The sequence below is a fragment of the Carya illinoinensis genome, chromosome 12 (genome assembly GCF_018687715.1).
Source record: "Carya illinoinensis cultivar Pawnee chromosome 12, C.illinoinensisPawnee_v1, whole genome shotgun sequence".
In the NCBI taxonomy this organism is placed as follows: Eukaryota; Viridiplantae; Streptophyta; class Magnoliopsida; order Fagales; family Juglandaceae; genus Carya; species Carya illinoinensis.
In genome coordinates, this window is record NC_056763.1 from 27,768,641 (window position 1) to 27,789,742 (window position 21,102).

Sequence of the window (21,102 nt, forward strand, 5' to 3'; positions counted from 1 at the left end):
TTTGATAATAAATTTAATGGTGTGGGAATAGAAATTTTATTATTTTGAATAAATCATTTATATAATTATAAAATATGCAAATCTCGAATGTTTCGTTTGAAAATAGTAAGAAAAATCTGAAACCCAAGTTGGAAAATTAATTTTTTTATGGTAGACTATTTTTTTCAAAGGAAATATATCTAGAATGATATCTAGCTAGCGCATTACTCTATTATTCCTCTACATTCTCTCTGTTTAAAAGAAAAACCAAACCAAAACTTAATAAGGAAAAATAAAAGGATATATAATAATTAAGCTGGGCCGGCTCATCTAGAAGGGATCTAACCTCATAATTATTGATCTAATCGTGTAAAACACGCGGTTTACATTGAAGGAGGAGTAAGTAGTAACTTGTGATGGGGATGAGGATGGATGTAGAGGTTGCTCAAGGTCACCACCAAAATATCACCTGTTGATGATTACATGTCATCATCACCATAATACATTAATGTCGATTAATTCTATAAGTCGCTTTTTGGTCGTGTCAAGTCCATTTTAAGTAGCCCAACTTATCCTCACCGTCCGATCTTCTAGCATTCATCATCCTCTCTCTCTCGGCAGCCTCAAAGAACAGAACATTCCTTTCTGGTCTTTTTCAGTTGCTGGTGGGAGGTGCTGCAGGTTACCTCTCTCTCTCTCTCTCTCTCTCTCTCTCTCTCTCTCTCTAATTAAATCTGTCTCTTTCTGTCTACATTTCTCTCGTTATCTTTCTTCCTTTCTTGAGCCACTTTAGCGCCTCCATTTTTTCGCGCAAAGCTTTTGCAGCAATCAAGCTCCCCTTGAAAGGTGAGGAGGGAGAAACTTTGAGAAGAATGGATCATTAGGGCATGTGTTTGTTTTGTTTATGTTTGCTTCCTATTTAACCCTACCTCTTCTCTATACCTCCATTCCACATACGTCTCCTCTTTTCCCTCACTTTCTAACTTCGGTTTCTTTTCATATCCTCGGGATCTGATCTCTCTCTCTCTCTCTCTCTCTCTCTCTCTCTCTCTCTCTCTCTCCGTGGATAGTTTTCTCGTGGGTACAACAGTTGCGGGTCAGTTCAACTCCCGAGGATCACTTTAATCCTGTGCATCTTTCTTGTTTGCTATTTTCTTGTCCCCTTTCTGTCTGTGTTTCTTTGTCTGGTTCAGTTGGTTTGTAAAAGTTAAAAAAGGGTGACGAAATCAATCTTAAAGTCTTTTTGGCTTTAAGCTGATTGTTCGATACGAGGTTGAACATAACCAGATCGGAGGAGTTGTTACATTGGACGAAAGTGCTGTAAAAGATTTTCAAGGTCGTGCATGTGCGGCTTCTTCTTCTTCTTATTGCTTTTGGGTTTTCTTAATTTTGTTATTCATTCTGATCATTTATGAATCCCAACTTAACCGAAGGAGCATAATATTAAATGCTATAATTCCAGAATTAATTGTATCTTTTTTACCATTCAACTTTCTGTGGAATTCAGTTTTGAGATTACGTCTTGATCATATATAAACGATGCTAGTTGACACAAAAGCGTGCACGTCGGTCTTTCTATTTCTAGGTCTGAGTTGTTTTGCTTTTAGATCTCAAGTTATGTATTCATGATTTTCGAACTCTAGAATTCTCTGATAGAGGTGACAGCAATGTGGATTTACATGATTCAAATTGTCCAGAACGTAGCTGGAAGAAATATATATACTTTGGAGTCATGATACTGTTCGGTTTTCTGCATTATTAATATATAATTCAGTCTCGGCACTTTGAAATCCAATATAGTGTCCAATATCTCTCTTGAATCAACTGGATCAAAGAGGGATACCAAACGTTGTTGCATCAAACATCAATCCAAGGTGCTACAAAGTTAATTTCATCTCATGATCTACTATGATACGTCCCTTGTGTCATAGGGTAAAGCTAAAGAAATTCTTACTGAAAATTCCTACGCCTGCATCAAACGTCTAACCGTTTATTTATGAGTGGAATAAAGCTAAGGCCTGATCTATTCAATTAGCTATAGATCCACATGATGGGTAATTAGCAGTGGGGATGCATTAATTTTTTTCGGTGCTTGATGCATGCACTTCCTCAAATTTTCTGTATCCCTTTGACAGCTTTTCCTCTCAGTGCAATTTTAGCTTCTCCTCTCCGGTTAAGTACATTAAACGGCATTTAGTATTATTAATTATGTTTCTACGTACTAAGGCTTCTAACTTAGAGCATCTCTTCCTCCTTTTATATTCTTTTACAGTAGAGGTCGCGCGTTTGCTAATAGCATTTGGCATAGAATTATTGCAGGTCTCAAGTTCTTGGGAGAGATATGAATGCGTTTTCACATGTTCCTCCAGGCTTTAGATTCCACCCGACAGATGAAGAACTTGTTGATTATTATCTGAGGAAAAAGATTGCTTCTAAAAGGATTGATCTAGACGTCATCAGAGATGTTGATCTTTACAAAATTGAACCATGGGATCTTCAAGGTATCATGTACTGCAATTATAATTTAATATTTATTGACGGAATACTACTTAAGATTTTGGAAAAAAAGATAGATATGTTGTGTTCTCATATAAGCCATATATGCATTCATATATATTGACCCTTTTTGCTAATTAATTTGGTACAGAACTATGCAAACTTGGAACTGACGATCAGAATGAATGGTATTTCTTTAGCCATAAAGATAAGAAGTATCCAACTGGGACTCGCACAAATAGAGCTACAAAAGCAGGATTCTGGAAAGCTACTGGAAGAGACAAGGCTATTTACTCTAGGCTTAGCTTGATTGGCATGAGAAAAACTTTAGTATTTTATAAAGGACGAGCCCCTAATGGCCAAAAGTCGGATTGGATCATGCATGAGTATCGACTTGAAACAAACGAAAATGGGACCTCTCAGGCAAGTCTTTCTATTTTTTTTTTCACCTCAAACTGAAACTGGTCTAATTATTTACAACATGATCCCACAATATGCATCTTGATCTCATGAGTCTGAATTATTTACAAAATGTACGGTTTATGGGACCCTGAGTATTAGCATCTGGAGTCCTCAATATCATAAAAAAGAGAGAGAAAATGGAAATCAAGTTGAAACATACTTTTATAACAACAAATTCATGTTTTTTCATATATAAGATAGAGAAATATTTTAGTTACAACGATATTATATAAAAGTAATTTACAAAGTGACATAATTTAATGTGATTTGTCATACCATAAAGTTATCAATACAAGAATGATATGAAATTATATACGTAGTTGTGTGCATTATATAGATGTATGCATGTATGAGGTTGAAAGATAAATATTATTAGTTCTTGATCTCTTCCCTTAATAAGGGAATATATATATATATATATATATAATTTCTTACTAGATCAATGGTATTTTTCTTTTCCAAACAATATCCTTTACATTATATGATCATATAATCTCAATGCAGTCATATATCTAAGAAAAAAAACTAGTCAACCCACTATAAAAGTATCCTTTCAGTTGCCTATCTAGTAAAGGAAAAAGGTGCATATATACATCAATGTGTGGGTTAATTCAGCACCTGTACATGAGTTAAAAAACAATGGAATAAGCTAGGTTGCAACGGAAATATGAGCCTTGGAAATGATTGCAGAAATATGCCATATATATCTGCATGATCGATCGTTACGGCATATATATGTTGCTTTGCTTCCACCATAATATTAATAAAACAACATGCATGTCATATCCATATATATATATATATATATATATATCTATCTTCTAGTTAAGATGAATAAGCCATGCTCAAGGCTCAAAACATAGAATGATAATGCCTATATATATATAAGGATTAGGTATAAATATAAATGCCTAATTATACCTAACCATGGAGAAACTTTGATCAGTTCTGAAAAGTTAGAATATCAGCAGTTGAATATGATCAGGTGAGTCCTGCACTCTACTTAATTGCAATATATTCATTCAATACAATATCCACATTATCAGAAAATGAACTGCAGGTGATCAAATAACACTAACTTTCTCTCTAGCTTTAGTACTGCTTTCATAAACTTAAAAACCGGCTCATTTCACACGCATTTGTTTGCCAAACACTAACGCTCATTAATTTCTCCGAACCTGATTGTTTGTCTTCTAAATTGATGTAATTATGGTGATTGCACTAGGAAGAAGGATGGGTTGTATGCAGAGTGTTCAAGAAGCGAATGACAGCTATGAGGAAAGCGGGCGAGTATGAATCCCTTTATAATTGGTACGAAGAACAGGTCTCATTTGTGCCCGAACTTGATTCCCCAAGGCGAGTTTCTCACCCCTTGAATGCATCCTACGCCCATCACCACCACTATCATCACTGCAAGCAAGAGCCTGATCATGATCATTTGCAATATAATATGCCTAATCATCATCATGATCATGCTTTCCTCCAGCTCCCTCACCTAGAAAGCCCTAAACTTCCACAGTACTCAGCCAGCAGCGTAAGTTGCAACTCAAATTTAGTTCCCTATGCTGTCTTTGATAGGAACAATACTGGAAGCGCTTTGCAGTCCTCGAACCTCACTCAAGATCAAGAACAACAACACATGATGCAGATCAAAGCTGGCCATCAGCAGAACATGATAAACTCATTTTACTGTAACAACGAGCAAGCGATGGAACAGGTGAGTACTGCAGATTGGCGTGTCCTTGACAAATTTGTTGCATCTCAGCTCAGCCATGACCATCAGGATTCTTCCAAGGACACGAATTATTCTAGTGCAGCTCATGTCTTTCACGTGGCTGAACATATGAACATGTTATCAGACTCCAAAAGACCAGAAACTACCGAGGAGTTTGGCTCCACATCTGCCTCCAGTTGCCAAATTGACCTGTGGAAGTGAAAACGTACGTACTATAAGATCACGAGCGTAGATGATATTGATGCATGCATACTAATCTCAATAGGGAGTACAATTTGTTAAACGATCCTGCAGATATGTACATAATAAAACAAGATGGGTATTGCTTTAGCTATTTGGACTTTGGATCGGTGCCCTAGCTTTCATGTGCTGAATATTGATACAGCTAGGGCAACTAGGTAGACCAGAGTACATATACCTACGACAAATAAAATATTAGTGCTTAATCTACGTGAACTTATGCTCGAGATCAGCTGTTGGAATTAACTATCTCCATCGGAGAATATAATTATTGAATATTAATGTAATTTCCCTTAATACTACATGATCCTTAATTTGCATCTGGCCGGAAGTTTTATTAATTTATATATATGTTAATCTTACCTTCTTATGTAACCGGGCAAGCATCTTTATGCAAGAAGGCCTAGCTAAAATTAATCAGAAATCACAGAAAATTGTGAAAGCTATGCATGATATAATTATTTGGGGGAACTGATGAATTCAATTTTCCAGTCATATATATATATATATATATATATTCAAGAATTAGTACTCCTCGATCTCAAGTACTGTCTTTTTTTGTAGATCATCATGTCTATATAAAAAATCATCTTTCATTATTATATATTGCATCATTAGACTTTACATTATTGCAAATTGTACCCGCGTCAATTCTATATTGACTCACTACAAGAAATTAATATATTAAGGCATTTAATTTCCGACGATTTTATTTTTACCGTAACAAAAATCACCGCTCATGATAACTATGAATTGCGACGATTACAACTATGTAACCGTTATTTTACATCGCAAAATAAGCAAATGTGACTTATATCAATATGTCATGCTATTTTAAAAGCTAGCTAGCAGTGCAATTCAAAACAACTTGAGAATTTAATGGTGCAAGCTAGAAGTGACATGTTATAATTTAATGTACGTGGGAATTTCAACTTTCATTGACACCTTTCCAAATCTATCTCTTTTAATATCTAAAAACAATCAAACCAGCTCTCATAAAATTTTTTATCTAAACAAATTTTCAACTTTTTTTACTCATTCTACCAACCCGCTTTCATAAAAAGGGTACCGGCCAATACAATAACATTTTCAAGAAATCTAATGTACGTATCTCCCGACAAAGCATTAATATAGGATCATTTTTCTCGACCACTGTACTATAGGATCGATCGATGATCATTCACGCCCAGAAGAAAGACTTTGTTGTTGCAAAGTACATCATTTACATCTATGTTACAGATCGAATGGATCGATGAATACATGCATGTAATTACAGCATTAATGCCCCTGCTGGGAATGCTGCATGCACTCGTAAAATTAATTATAAGGATCAGTTGCCTATGAAGAGTAGCGAACACGTACAGAAAAAATTAAGGAGATTCAGACACACGTACTAGAACAAAAAATAGTATATATAGTCGTTGCGTACTATGGTTTCACAGTTGCAATCAACTAATTAATTTCGTCACATTAACTAATTACCCCCTAGAGATCAACATTGAAATTTTGAAATAAATCATACAGTACTACATCATCATGAGTAATTAACGATGAAAATTCCCGAAACACTAGTTTCTATCTTTTGCCCGACCCAATGCATACCTGTGGTAAAGGTTCGCTGTAAAATTAAGCCAAAAGCCATTGGCTCGAAAATAGTACTGTTTCTCCCATAGGTTTGATACTTGAACTAAATCAAAGCTAGCTGAATATATATAGATCTCAAACTTCAACCATGCATCCAGGATTTTACAGTTCAGGAAAGTATTTTGGCGTAAATAGCATAACGAGAACAAAAAATGATCATGATGTACGTACTCACCTGATCAGCTTTCAGGGATGAGCTACAGTTCGATGGTGGAAGATATTGCCCGCATTTCACCGCGTCTTAAATATCTAGATAGATAATGCATATATACATATGTATATGTGAATAGATAGTACATATATAATATATATATATATATATATATGTTTGTGTCAGAACTTACCTGGGTTTAAATACCTATAGGAGGGCGATGAAAGTTCAAACCTGTTATAAATGTCGGAACTAATTATGAATAAGAAAAGGATATGGTTGTATGAATGTTGAATACGGAGGATCTTCTTACTTGGGCTGAAGTCAAGCATGAAAGTTTCTTTTGCGCAATGAGAACTTCGCATGAGACATAAAAATTGGACGCGCATGCTCTCCAGGACTCATTAATGCATCGGCTGATCTTGCTTGCAGAGAGGGAGGGGAAGAGAGAGAGAGAGAGAGAGGGGGGGGGGGGGGGGGGGGGGGGGGGGGGTGGGAGACGAGAGCATGCTCGATAGGACTCCTCATGGAAAAAGTTGTAGAAGGTCATGAATGCATGCTAGGTTCTTTCTCACCAAGTTTGACCCAATTATACTCTTTTCTCATTAGGGTTTTGTAAACTTTGTTCACAATTTTTCTTAGCTTTATCCTCGCGCCACTTGCGACATAAGGAATAATGTCAAATGGTTTCCATTTTCTGCCAGGAAAATGAGAGGAGAGAGAGTACGGGTGGGTTCACACTGCCATGGCCAAGCCCAAAACAAGCACGAACTTCACCATGCGCATTGTTACAGTATGTATTATGAATAATTAAGGGGTTCATTAGAGTATGTTTACAGACTAAGATGTGCACTCCCATCTTTTGTTGTGAAGATCGAGTCGTAACCACTATAGTACTATTAATTAGATAGAGGACACATTGAGCAGTGTTTGAAACTTTTAGCTGCATGTTGCGCCTTTCGGCCTGTCTAAAAATTACACAAGATGATATTTAAGTGGTTCAGCAAATTGCCTCCGTCCACTGGAGCTTTTTTTATAGAATTTGTACGAGATTTACAAAAACTCTACAAATTTCTATCTTTCTCTCACGACTTACTTCTTCTGTAATTTCCCCCACTGCCTTTTTACAACTGAGCTCTCTCCTATTTATAGGAGAGAGCAACCTACAATTTATTTCAGTGCAACAATTTGCTGTAGAAATTACGTGGGTTTTGGTGGCTGCAATTGGTGCCTAACAAAACAAAGCACCGAACGGTACATGTGCAGCACCTATACATCATTTGCATTCACACTTGGGTTGATTTAACAATCACTCCCTCCACCCAAGTATGTCATACCAGACTGCTTGCAAACTAATTCATTCTTCAAATGAATACACCTCTTTATACATTAGGAGAGAATGGAGGCCATCTTTTACGGTGATTTTGCTGATCTTTATGCATGACCTAGCTAGCTAGCTCCCAATATTGGAATTATTTTTGAGAATTTGCGAACAGATAGAACAAGAAGAACCTTAACGCAAACATTAATAAGCACATGAAGATGAGACGTACGATATATATATGGTGTGCTTGAAGACCTAGGGGCCTAGAAAATCCTTTTGCTTAGTTATTTTGCACTTCAATATATATCTTGGAACTTAAACCCCCCCCCCCCCCCCCCCCCCCCCTCTTTCTTGCGGCAAAAAAAGAAAAGAAATTACTAGCTGGTCAGCATGCATGCATGTGAGGCAGCATCATTAATCATGATGTGCTTCCTTAGCTCCGCATATCCCAAACGAACGTCCACAGTTTCCGGAGTCTAGCTAAACTTCATGATGATCATTTTCTGATTCTATTGTCTTCTTTGAAATTAATTTCTCAATTGGGCTTATGATGACGCCCAAGTAGATGTTATCAACATATACCATCTACCCTATAATAATGGCTTAATTTGAAACACAATCATTTTATTTTATTGTTTCCCTTGATTGAACTAGATGGAAGTTCAATTTGTCCTGAAATGGTTTAACAAAATAAGGCAGGCCTGATTGACTAGGAGGAAAGAAATTAGTTGACGGACTAAGAGGCCGTACATATTCGATCCCCTATATATTGAGAATTGTTGGGGCCGGCAACCATGCGTAAAGGAGACAACAGAGATTATAATTTGCTTGTTGATCATTGCTGTCTTGCTGTCTCAGTACTCTTAGTGTTTTGCGTGGTTGTGCTCCCTGTTCCAACTTTGAAAAAGGAGAAAAAAGTAAAGGATAAGCAACTTCTGATTGTTTTGTTTCTGCAATAGGTCGATCATGGTTTCAAACTTCACTTGGGAATGGGGATCGATAGGCTCCACAACTTGTTTGTGCGCTTTTATGAAATTCGTGATCAACTTAATTGCAAAAGCTGCTGCTCTTAATTTTCGCAGATCTATTTATATCTCAGACCTTTTTGCCTGTTAATTGATCTTAATTAATTAATTTATTAATTCACTACAACAAATAGAGCTTTTTACGACAAGTCAAAGCCGCCGCAAAACAACTATGATTTCGCGGCAATAGCTTTTTCCGCTGTTTTTGATCTATTGCCGCACCTCTTGGAGTCACAAAAAACAAAATTTCCTTGCATGAGATTCTCTCTCGATGCGCGATGATGATCATAGAGAGCAGGTTTTATATCCTATATGATTAACAATGCCAAATTAATTAATGTAATCTATTCACAGGTACAGCTTGCCCTAAATTATCAGAACCAGATAATGCCTACAATCTGGGGTGGGTCAATGTCTATACTGCACAACTTCAAAATTTGAAGATGGCTATATCTTTGGCCAGATTCTCAAGCGCTCCAACTTGCATGGCCAGCCCTCCAAATTCGGCCAAGACAAAGCAGGACCCATTTGAGAATGGCGTGCAGGTATAATGATGAGATATTCAGTACATACTGCACTTGCATGCCTTATCTGCCCTATTATTAGCTTTCATTACTGTAGTGGTAGGTACCAAAAAGTCTTTATTCTATGCCAGAAAAACTGGCCGCTTTATGTGCATATTCCCACTATTCCGCACAAAACAGGGTTCCCATTTAATTTGTGTAGTGTAATAAAGAAATCAAAACATTTCGGAGGCTGGGAATTTGATCTTGAAAGTTGCTATTCGTAGAGTCTGGAAAGAGGGCATCCAATACAAAGGAAATAGGTTGGTATATGCAATGGTGCCTGAAGGAGAAGAATTTAAGGGTCATTTTTCCTAAAGAATTATGGGGAGTCAATTTAGTCATACGTACAATCTAAAGGAGTTCAGATATTTGTGTTTCTCTACTTGGTATGGCCGATCCATCACTGCACTTTTCCACTTGACACCTTTAGGGACTGCACATGCTCAACCAGAATGAAGCAAATGAAATAATGTTTAAAACCTGCCAGCAATGTCCAACTGCACACCGTTTCTCATCACTTCTCACTTCTCAAAACAGAGATGGTATTGGCAAATACAATCTACGGCAATCATAGAGCAGTTAAACAAAACTGTTCTGATTGTTTATACAAACTAAATACATTCATCCTCCTGTTCCATATGACTTCTGTAGGTGTTGCATCCAGAGGTTACATTTAGCACTGAATTTTCAATATCCCACATGGATCTGTGTGCAACTAAGCTATTTAATTCCCTATAATGATCGAGTCTTGATATTATTTTGCATCACAAAGACCGCTGTCTTCATCACAGAAACCATCCCGGTCGAGCAGTTTCTGTGGTGGAGCACTTAACAGCGGAGATGATGGGGTACCATAAGCATTGCGTCGACTGTTCCCACAACCTAAGCTTACTCTGGTGCTAACCCCTGTAATAGGATTTGTGCCATTTGCATATTTGCAAAGAGCCTACACCATAAAATCCAAATATTTCTAAGTTAATTATGAAATACTAACCAAAAGGGTAAGATAGTTTGGATGCTAAAAGATTTCAACAAATATTTTGCAAGAAAACCAACAAATATACATTAACAAAAGAAAAATTCTACTTATCATTCCCTCCACCACACATCAACATGTAATTTATCATTTTTACCCTTATATTTAAGCACACACATATTGATATGTAAATATGTGTGTATAAATAGAAAGACAAAAATGAAAAATTATATATTGGTGTGTACTGTGGGGATGATGAGTAACATTTCTCGACTGGCTGTTTTACCTTTGTAAAAATTATTCAAAACAGCATGATGATATGCCAGGTATTTGATATTATGAGTTCACACTTTTCTTGGCCTTCTTGCTTAGATGATCTAGAGCAATCAGTATCAAGGTTCTCATATTACCAGCTCCAAGAACTAATAATTACACACATTATTTTGGAACTTGCAATATGTTTGAACTGTTTGATGCCGACGGCTTATTAATTAAAAGACTCTACACATCCTCTGAAATATGTACTGAGAGATACTTTATTATATGCACTCTTTCAGTCTTCATCTTACTTTAAAAGCCCAATCAATTTCAAGCTCATGTACAGATTCTTTCCATGCCACTCCGGCTACTTAATTAGAGGACTGAATAGGTTCATATACAGCATTCTCTTTGGGTAGAGATGTATAATTCAACAAGGTTAATCCACAACCATTCCTACCATCTTGACATGATCAAGGGAACCGCATTATTTGATGGTGTTTTAATCTTCCCATCTACTTAATAGCAAGAAGAAAAATCCTAAACTGTATACTGACATAGAACAGCATATGTTTGCGGGAAGAAAGCTAGAAATAGAACAAGATACTGCCTAATGCATAAGATATGTATCAGAAACCTGCTTCTGTGGAAGGTCCAAAACAGCATCGCTGAAATCAGCACCTTCAACAAGGGCTCCCCCTAGGTCACTGCGGGTAAGCACCGTTCTAACCAGCACGGCATTTGTGAGATTCGCTTCGTTCAGCACCTAAAGATGGAATCAAAATCCACAGATTTACATGATTCATCAGCATTTTCTGAATCAATCTACAAGAATATCAGAAACTAGTTTATCATGCTTTATTACCATGCGGTCCATCAACGTGTCACTCAAATCCGCACCTGTGAGTCGTGACCAATACAGGGGAAAAAAAGAAAAAAAGAAAAAAAAAAGGACAAATGATCAGTAAAGCAAAAACAGAAAAAAAAAAAACAAAAAAACAAAAAAAAACAAAACAAAAACAAAACAAAAAACAATAGTCCATAATATGGGCCTGGTCGGGCCCATGGACAGCCCAAGATCAAATAAAATCTTCTTCTACAAGTAATTTTTCCTGTATGCTTGAAGCTCTAAATTTGCATTTGCATGGTTCTGTTACTTCATGGCTCTATTCATCAATTCAAGAGTTTCTGTTTCTGTATGTTTCGTACCATTACTTGTTAAGTGACAATGAGCTAGATTACCTGTAAAATTGGCTTTGTATGCCACGGCTTTCTCAAGATATGCACCATTGAATGTTGAACCACTAAAATCAGATTCCCTCATATCGGCAGATGTGAAATTGGCTCTTCTGTATAAGTCGATGAGAATCATTATAAACACGTGTTTACACTAAGAAAAGTATTACTCTTAAAATTACTCAGTTGGCCACCGAACAGACCACTTGGCACAAATTTAGGATGCCCTCTTTGTTAAGGAAACTATGCCTTGATTCAAGGCTTCATATCTTCTAGCTTAATTATAGGAATTACATTGTACAAATTGATTCTAGTTTCCTATTTTGTAATTAACCGTTATGCACATATTGAATATATATAGAAGTATACTCACCACGATTGAGGTGTGGTGGTTTTTGATCAAACCTTCATATGGTATCACGAGCCCCTCGGATTCACATCCTTTGAATTTTTTCCCATGGCTGCCGAACCCAACCCCACCCTTCTTCCTTTCAACACCATGATTCACACGGTTACTATCAAGCTTTCCTCCTCTAATTACCTCCTGTGGAAGAGCCAATTACTCCCTCTCCTTGAAAGTCAAGAGTTATTAGGCCATGTGGATGACACTCTCGACCCTCCTCCACAGTTTGATCCCCCAACTTCTCAGACACCCAATATCAAACACCTGGGGTGGAAGCAAACTGACCAACGCCTATTGAGCCTCCTGCTCTCCTCCCTCACCGAAGAAGCTATGGCTGAGGTTGTGAGACTTTCTACCTCACGTGCAGCTTGGCTTGCACTTGAAAATTCCTTCAGCCATCGCTCCAAAGCAAGAGAAATTCGTCTCAAAGACGATTTGCAGTTGATGAAACGCGGCACCCGTACGGTTTCTGAGTATGCCCGGACCGTCAAATCCCTTTGTGATCAACTGCACGCCATCGGACGACCTGTCGATGGCACTGATAAATCCCACTGGTTTCTCCGGGGTCTTGGGTCCGATTTCACTAGTTTTACCACCGCTCAAATGGCTTAAACTCCCTTGCCCTGTTTTGCCGATCTTGTCTCCAAGGCCGAGAGTTTTGAACTCTTCCAAAAGTCCCTTGAACAATCGGCTCCTCCTTCCTCTGCTGCCTTCACCACCACCACCCATGGTGGCCACTATTGGCCCAACAACAGAAATTCTTCATCTCGTCCGCAACAGAGCACTCGGAATGGCTCTGAAAATTTTTCCTCCCATCGTGGTAACGGGCAGCCGAATCAACACCATTGCTCCGGTCAGCCACGCTGTCCACCACGGTGTCAAATCTGCCGGCAGGAGGGCCATTATGCTGACCGGTGCCATCAACGCTATGCACAGAATGACACTGCACGGGGTGAGATTGCAGCTCACCTTGCTGAGGCCTTCAATGCCTCTTGTGGGCTTAATGGGCCCGAGCCTAGTGACTAGTACTTGGATACTGGGGCTTCGGCCCACATGACCTCAGACTCATCCACTTTGGCCCACTTAAGTAACTACACGGGTAAGGATTGTGTAATTGTAGGGAATGGTGCTTTCCTTCCCATTACCCATACCGGTACCATCTCTCCTCTTCTCAACCTTCATTTATTGGATGTTTTAGTTGTTCCTCGTCTCACTAAAATCTCCTCTCAATTAGTAAATTAACATCTGATTTTCCTCTCTCTGTTATATTACTAATAATTCTTTTTCTGTCCAGAATCGTCAAACGGGAAGGGTGGTGGCAACCAGTAAACGTGATGATGGCCTATATGTGCTGGAGCGCGGCAACTCCGCTTTTCTTTCTGTTCTTAAAAATAAAGCCCTTCATGCATCTTATGATTTATGGCATGCTCGTTTTGGTCATTTAAACCATTCCGTTATTTCTATTTTGAATAAAAAATGTCATCTTCATCTTACATCTTTATTGCCTTCTCCAAAATTGTGTGATACATGCCAACTTGCCAAAAATCACCGCATACCATATACTCGGAATGAACATAGGTCCTCTCATATCTTGGATCTTATTCATTGCGACATTTGGGGCCCTTCCCCCGCCAAATCAAATTTGGGTTTTATTTATTATGTTATATTCATTGATGATCATTCTCGTTTCACTTGGCTTTATCCCTTGAAATTAAAATCTGATTTTTATGAAATTTTTCTTCAATTCCAAAAATTTGTTGAAAATCAACAATCCACCCGCATCAAAATTTTTCAAAGTGATGGTGGTGTCGAATTTACCAGCAATCGTTTCATCGCGCATCTTCGCACCTTTGGTATTCACCATCAACTCTCATGCCCCTATACACCCGCTCAAAATGGTCGTGCTGAACGGAAACATCGTCATGTAACTGAGACTGGTCTAGCCCTCCTTTTTCACTCTCATCTTTCTCCTCGCTTCTGGGTTGACGCCTTCAGCACTGCCGCCTACATTATCAACCGCTTGCCCACCTCGCTTCTTGGCGGTAAGTCCCCTTTTGAGCTTCTCTATGGTTCTCCACCTAATTATGAAAATTTTCATCCTTTTGGTTGTCGTGTTTACCCTTGTCTACGTGATTATATGCCTAACAAATTTTATCCTCGTAGCATTCCCTGTATTTTTTTGGGTTATAGCTCTTCACATAAGGGCTTTCGCTGTCTTGACACCTCTACATCTAGGCTCTATATCACACGACATGCTCAGTTTGATGAAACTTATTTTCCCTCTCACTCTAGCTCTCACGCTTAGCCCAAATCATCCCTTAATTTTTCTAATTTTCTTGAACCCAATTCTCTTCATACAAACCCTTCGCCCTCCTCCCCTATGCATCATTCCTCACACATTACTCCATCCGGATCTAACCCATGTGTTATTTGTACTGACCCAGTGGCTGAGTCCTTGCAGGTTCCTCCTTCTCTTGCAGGTTCCTCTTCACCCGTTCCGGATCCTAGTCTGCCTCCTGTTGCGACTACCATTGATTATTCTATTCCGGCACCTCCGTTGGGCTCTCACCCGATGCTCACCCGAGCCAAGGCTGGTATTTTCAAGACTCTTCATCCTGCAGATCTCAGTGTTCTGGGCTCCTTTGGCCTTCTTCATGCCCTCCTTGCCTCTACTGAGCCTAAAGGATTTAAATCTGCTGCCAAAAATCCTGCTTGGCTTGCTGCCATGGATGACAAAGTTCGTGCCCTGCAGAACAACCGTACATGGATCTTGGTCCCTCGACCTTCTAACACCAACATTGTAGGTTCCAAATGGGTGTTCCGGACTAAGTATCTACCTGATGGATCCATTGAGTGCCTCAAGACCCGTCTTGTTGCCAAAGGCTACACTCAGGTACCTAGACTTGACTACACTGACACTTTTAGTCCTGTTATCAAGGCTACTACTGTTCGTGTTGTGCTTTCTCTTGCTGTTACCAACCGATGGCCTCTTCGTCAACTGGACGTCAAGAATGCTTTTCTCAATGGTAATCTCACTAAAACGGTTTATATGGAGCAACCTCCCGGGTATGTTGATCCCCGCTACCATGATCATGTCTGTCAGTTGCAAAAAGCTCTCTATGGCCTCAAGCAAGCTCCTCGTGCATGGTTTCAGCGCTTCAGTACCTTTCTCATTACACTTGGTTTTTCTTGCAGCCGTGCTGGTACTTCTCTTTTTGTGTTTCATCAGCGTTCAGATATTATTTATCTACTACTTTATGTTGATGACATTATTATTACTGACAACAACTCCTCTCTTCTTGACAGCTTCACTCGCAAGCTCAATTCCGAGTTTGCCACCAAAGATCTGGGTTCCCTCAGCTATTTTCTTGGTTTGGAAACCACCTCCACTAATGATGGTCTTTTTATTAGTCAACTGAAGTATGCACGGGATATCCTTACTCTGGCTCAGTTGCTTGATAGCAAGCCCGTTCCCACTCCCATGGTGGTCTCCCACCACTTGACTAGCACTGGTTCCCATTTCTCGGACCCTACTCTCTACAGATCTCTTGTTGGTGCCCTCCAGTACTTGACCATCACCCGGCCTGACATCGCTCATGCTGTCAACTCTGTCAGTCAGTTTCTGCATGCTCCTACTACAGATCATTTCCTTGCTGTCAAGCGCATTCTTCGCTATGTCAAGGGCACTCTTCACTTTGGTCTTACTTTTCGCCCTTCTGATGCTCCTGGTGCCTTGGTTGCTTACTTTGATGCTGACTGGGCTGGCTGTCCTTACACTCGTTGCTCTACCTCTAGTTATTCTATTTATCTTGGCGATAATTTGGTTTCTTGGAGTGCCAAGAAGCAACCTACTATCTCCCGTTCTAGCTGTGAATCTGAATATTGTGCTCTCGTGACTACTGCAGCTGAACTTCTCTGGCTCATGCATCTTCTTCAAGATTTTCGGGTTTCTCTATCACACAAGCCCCTTCTGTTATTTGACAACAAAAGTGCTCTCTTCTTAAGCTCTAATCCTGTCTCTCACAAACGAGTTAAGCATGTTGAACTTGATTATCATTTCCTTGGAGAATTTGTTGTTGCCGGCAAACTTCGGACTTAATATGTGCCCTCTCATCTACAGGTTGCTGATCTATTCACCAAAAGTGTTCATCGCCCTCTCTTTGAATTCTTTCGCTCCAAGCTTCATGTCTGCTCCAATCCAACGCTCAGCTTGCAGGGGGGTGTTAAGGAAACTATGCCTTGATTCAAGGCTTCATATCTTCTAGCTTAATTATAGGAATTACATTGTACAAATTGATTCTAGTTTCCTATTTTGTAATTAACCATTATGCACATATTGAATATATATAGAAGTATACTCACCACGATTGAGGTGTGGTGGTTTTTGATCAAACCTTCATACTCTTCTTGTGTGAGACTGTTTATTTTCTTTATAACAATAGCGTTAATACTAGAGAAATATTTTAGCAACAAATAGATTGTACAAAAATATATCCAAAAAGTACGTATCTTAATGTGTATTACGTCAAATTGTAAAATTATTTTTATCGGATCTAACGAATCATATAAATCCACGTTTGCTTGTGAGTTTATTTTTCTAAAATTCGTTTGTGTTTGTAGCACTTCTCTGCATACAATGGAAAAGATGGAATATGGGTATGGATTTGGTACAACTTGAAGTTACTTTTATTTCCTACATTTCTTTTCAAATTATATGTGGGAATAAAAAGATTACAACTTTAATTACTCGACGCCTAAACCGTGACACTTTCTTCTGTTTTGAAAATGGGATATTGTTTCATAAAGAACCAAGAGTACGAAGAATTAAATAGATATAATTCCAGTTCATTTCGCAACAACTGGTTCTAGATTCTGCGCTACATATTGCATTAGTAACGAAACAGAGATGGAAATTACCTGAAATTCTCATTCACATGTACTGCTTTCCTGCATGACAGCAAACAGAGAGTCTTAACTACAATCAGAACCCAAAAGTTATGGAAAATATATGTTCATCATCAATGAAATGTACCTGAGATCTGCAGAACCAAACTGGGCCGCTGATCCTATCCCGAATTCGCCACGAGTCTCTGCTTCAAACTTATTGAGATCAGCAAGAGCAGACATGTTGGAGCTGAAGGTAACAATCGCAGCAGCCAGTGCGGTTGAAACCAGTTTGCTCCATTTCTTTGACTCTGATTTCGCCACCGAGTGCCTTGTTTCAGAATAATCTTCCTTTTCAAGAAGAATTCAGTAAGCTATGAATTACATGTTCATAATAGTAACTCAATATCCTAGAGCCGATCGAGAATAAATATATTATATATTAATTGTACTCACCGTGAAAAGATTTTCTCTTCGAGTCTATCTGACTGACAATGACAAAAGGCTTTGCGAGAGATTGCAGAGTGGAAGGAACCTTTGAATTCGATGAAGAGATATTGCCGAGGGATTTTATGGACAGTGGGGAGATAGGGGAGAGTGCCATTTTCTTATGCTCTGCGGGAGACGCAAGAAACACAGATGAAGGAATACCGTGACAAAACGGAGGGGATTACTGTCACGCGAGATGTTCCTTTCCCCTTATCCACTTATTTTGCAAGCATCGGTCGAGACGAGCACACGTACGTCTTTCTTTCGGCTTCGGTCTTTTAGGCCAGTTTGGCGATTTTGAATTGGGTTGATTGTTATGAATTTTATTAAAATGAGTTTAATTTTTTTAAATAGAGTTTAATTTTTTAGGTTAAAGTATATAAAATAAATTGAGATGAATTTAATTTTTTTATGAGAAGTTAAAAAAATAATGAATCGCATTAATAATTAGTTTGAGATGAATTGAGTTAATTTAACAACTAAATACAATCTTAAAAAATTATTAAATAATTTTAAAAGTTGTTTAATGAAAAAATTAAGTTGTTTAACTTATTTGAATATTATATTAATCAATTTTTTATTTCACCACCCAAACTAGCCCGTAATCTCATGAACATTAAAATAGAGTAAAAATCCAAAAATACATTAAAGACCCCATTATAAAATTAAAATCACGATCACATATATGAAAATTTTGAAATAAAAGAAATAAACCAAAAAAAAATTAATTAATACATATAAACTAAAAGCTTCAAAATATTTAAACACCTATTTTAGTTTAATTCTAGGCGTACAAAGTTTTTAATTGTTAATATATATTTTTTTTAGCTTTTTCTGAGCTTTAGTTTATGATTATAGTGCTAGACAGTCGCTTAGCAATGACCGCTGAACGTGCTGCTTAGCACAAATTTACTTTTTTTATTGTTTTTTATTATATTTTTTTAATATATTAAAATATTTTTAAAAAATAAAAAAATATACTAATATATTAAAAATTACTTCCTTAATTATTCAGTAAAAAAATTTAAAAAAATTAATTTGAGCAGCGGTACACTTGGGATGGCATAGTAGATTTATTCTTGACTAGATTATATCACTACAAGAAAAATCATTTTTTGGGACGAAATTGCTTTGGGACAAATTGAAAATCGTCCCAAAAAGTGAGATTTTGGAACGAAATTTGAATTTCGTTCCAAAATAACGGCAGAATGCCAGACCGTTCAAACGCGTTCGAACGCTATTCTTAGGGATGAAATTTTTTGTCCCAAATAAGTTAACCGTTCGACCGTTAATGATTAACCATTCAAACGTTTAATTGTTACCGTTTGAACGTAATATTGACGCGATAGACAAAATTATTTTGGAGGGAAATTGACAAACCGTTCGAACGGTGAATTATAAACGTTCGAATGATGCATATTTATCGTTCAAACGTTATTTGAAGTGTTCGAACATAGTACCGTTCGAACGGTAAGTTAATACCGTTCGAACGTATTAACTGAAAATTAATGCCCTTCCCTAATTAATCCAAATTTCATGATAATAAATGTTATTTAAATGCAATATTCAGTATTAATTATATTAAATATAATAATTAATTCAATTATAATATATTTTAACTGTTAAATATATTAAATGTAATATATTTAATGCGCTTATATATTATTAAACACTATATATTGTATTTATAATTTTTTATATATATAGTATATATTATATTATATTTAATTAAAATATATTATACTATTGAATATTATATAGTATATAGTATAAGTTATATTATATAGTATAATTAATATAATATAGACTACTATATACATGAAAGTATGTTAATGTATTTATATAACATATATATTATATGTGATATTAACTAATATATATATATTTAATAGTATATGTATTACGTGACTTGTTTAGTATATTTTTTATATTATATTGTAGTTATAGGCTAATTAGATGACACTCTCTATTCTAGCACTATAAATGACACTATATATACTCAATTTTAGTTTTTGTATCATTATAATACACTCTAATTGCTAGTAGTATAGATGACACTATATATAATAGTAAATATCCTATTATTAAATAATATTATAATAATAATATAATATAATAAATACTATATATATATGCATGTGATACATATAACCTTATACTATGATACCATATATATGTTATATATAATAGGTTAATATATGTACTTGACTATAATACTAGATGTAATATGATATTTAATACTATATATGTTACTAAACTATATAGTGTTTAGTAACATATATACTATAGTTTAGAGACATAGTAATATATTATATAGTTATATTACTATGTCTCTAAACTGATATATTATTATGTTTCTAAATTATAGTATATTTACAAGTTATTATATTTAAACGTATAGTGTAAAAAAAATACAATAAGTAACATTTTAATTTGACGTTTGAACGGTTAAAAATAACCGTTCAAACGTATAAGAAAACGTTCGAACGGTCATTTTCACGTTCGAACGTTTAATTAGAGGGGGAAAATTTTCCCGCTAATTTATTTGACGTTCGAACGTTCATTAAATAACCGTTCGAACGTCAATGTTCTACATTTACACGACAGAACCTCAAAATCTCGCACTCGTTCCAGTCGACTTCCAATCGCTCCCACGCTCATTTTCTTCCAACCAACGCCATTATTCTTCAATCCAACCCTCAAATATTACTAACTTTTATCAATCTCTTATATTTTCGGATTAAAAGGTTGTTTTTACCGTTTGGTAAAGAGTATTTAAGTTTTGGGCATTGGGTACGAGTGGATTTTCCGGTTTATCTCTCTAAATAAGGTATTCTCCTTAAATATATTCTCATTTTAGATTTTATATAAGTGTTTTCGTTTGCTATAATGAGTTCTTCATACAGTTTGCTGTCTTTTGATGTAATTTGGATTGTAAATGTTGAGGTTTTCGGAGGTTGAAGACGACTGTAATCTGGAATTAATCCGTTCGAACGGTATTCGTGTGCCGTTTGAACGTATGTCCTTAGATCGAACGGTGACTAGCACCGTTTGAACGTTATGTTGATCAGTGTTAAAATAATTAATACTTTAAATGCAGGAATTGAATTAAAAATTAATTATTTATAATCTACATTTAATAATACTTAAATACTTAAAAGATTAAAGTAATCAAATGAGAATGAATTAAATTACAAATCATCTAAGATTTAATAATACTTAAATATTTAATAG

At 36.7% G+C, this 21,102-nt stretch overlaps 2 protein-coding genes and 1 long non-coding RNA gene across 9 annotated transcripts; 1 reads left to right on the forward strand and 2 right to left on the reverse strand.

Annotated features, from left to right (window-relative positions):
* Nucleotides 1–690: 690 nt before the first annotated feature.
* On the forward strand, nt 691–5,232 carry LOC122289005 (NAC domain-containing protein 26). 6 transcript variants are annotated; one of them, XM_043095876.1, is made up of 5 exons: nt 847–1,324; nt 2,299–2,480; nt 2,627–2,898; nt 4,163–4,293; nt 4,516–5,232. In XM_043095876.1, coding segments are annotated over exons 1-5 (945 nt in total). In that variant the 5' UTR covers nt 847–1,322; the 3' UTR covers nt 4,874–5,232. The 6 variants fall into 6 exon arrangements, with proteins under 6 accessions (XP_042951809.1, XP_042951810.1, XP_042951806.1 ...); XM_043095875.1 differs by lacking the exon at nt 847–1,324 and adding an exon at nt 691–825 and having other exon boundaries at nt 4,163–5,232; XM_043095872.1 differs by having other exon boundaries at nt 848–1,324; nt 2,288–2,480; nt 4,163–5,232.
* LOC122289006 lies at nt 3,936–7,164 on the reverse strand. The gene is made up of 3 exons (XR_006236071.1): nt 7,021–7,164; nt 6,732–6,941; nt 3,936–4,861 (listed from the first exon to the last, which is right to left on the reverse strand). It is a non-coding gene; the product is annotated as an uncharacterized LOC122289006 (long non-coding RNA).
* A 2,983-nt stretch (nt 7,165–10,147) lies between these two features.
* On the reverse strand, nt 10,148–18,068 carry LOC122289762 (thylakoid lumenal protein TL20.3, chloroplastic). 2 transcript variants are annotated; one of them, XM_043097031.1, is made up of 7 exons: nt 17,836–18,068; nt 17,528–17,726; nt 17,413–17,442; nt 12,099–12,205; nt 11,722–11,756; nt 11,494–11,622; nt 10,148–10,568 (listed from the first exon to the last, which is right to left on the reverse strand). In XM_043097031.1, exons 1-7 carry the CDS (start codon nt 17,981–17,983, stop codon nt 10,377–10,379), a joined length of 840 nt encoding a protein of 279 aa, XP_042952965.1. In that variant the 5' UTR covers nt 17,984–18,068; the 3' UTR covers nt 10,148–10,376. The 2 variants fall into 2 exon arrangements, with proteins under 2 accessions (XP_042952965.1, XP_042952966.1); XM_043097032.1 differs by having other exon boundaries at nt 17,528–17,730; nt 17,836–17,978.
* Nucleotides 18,069–21,102: the final 3,034 nt, after the last annotated feature.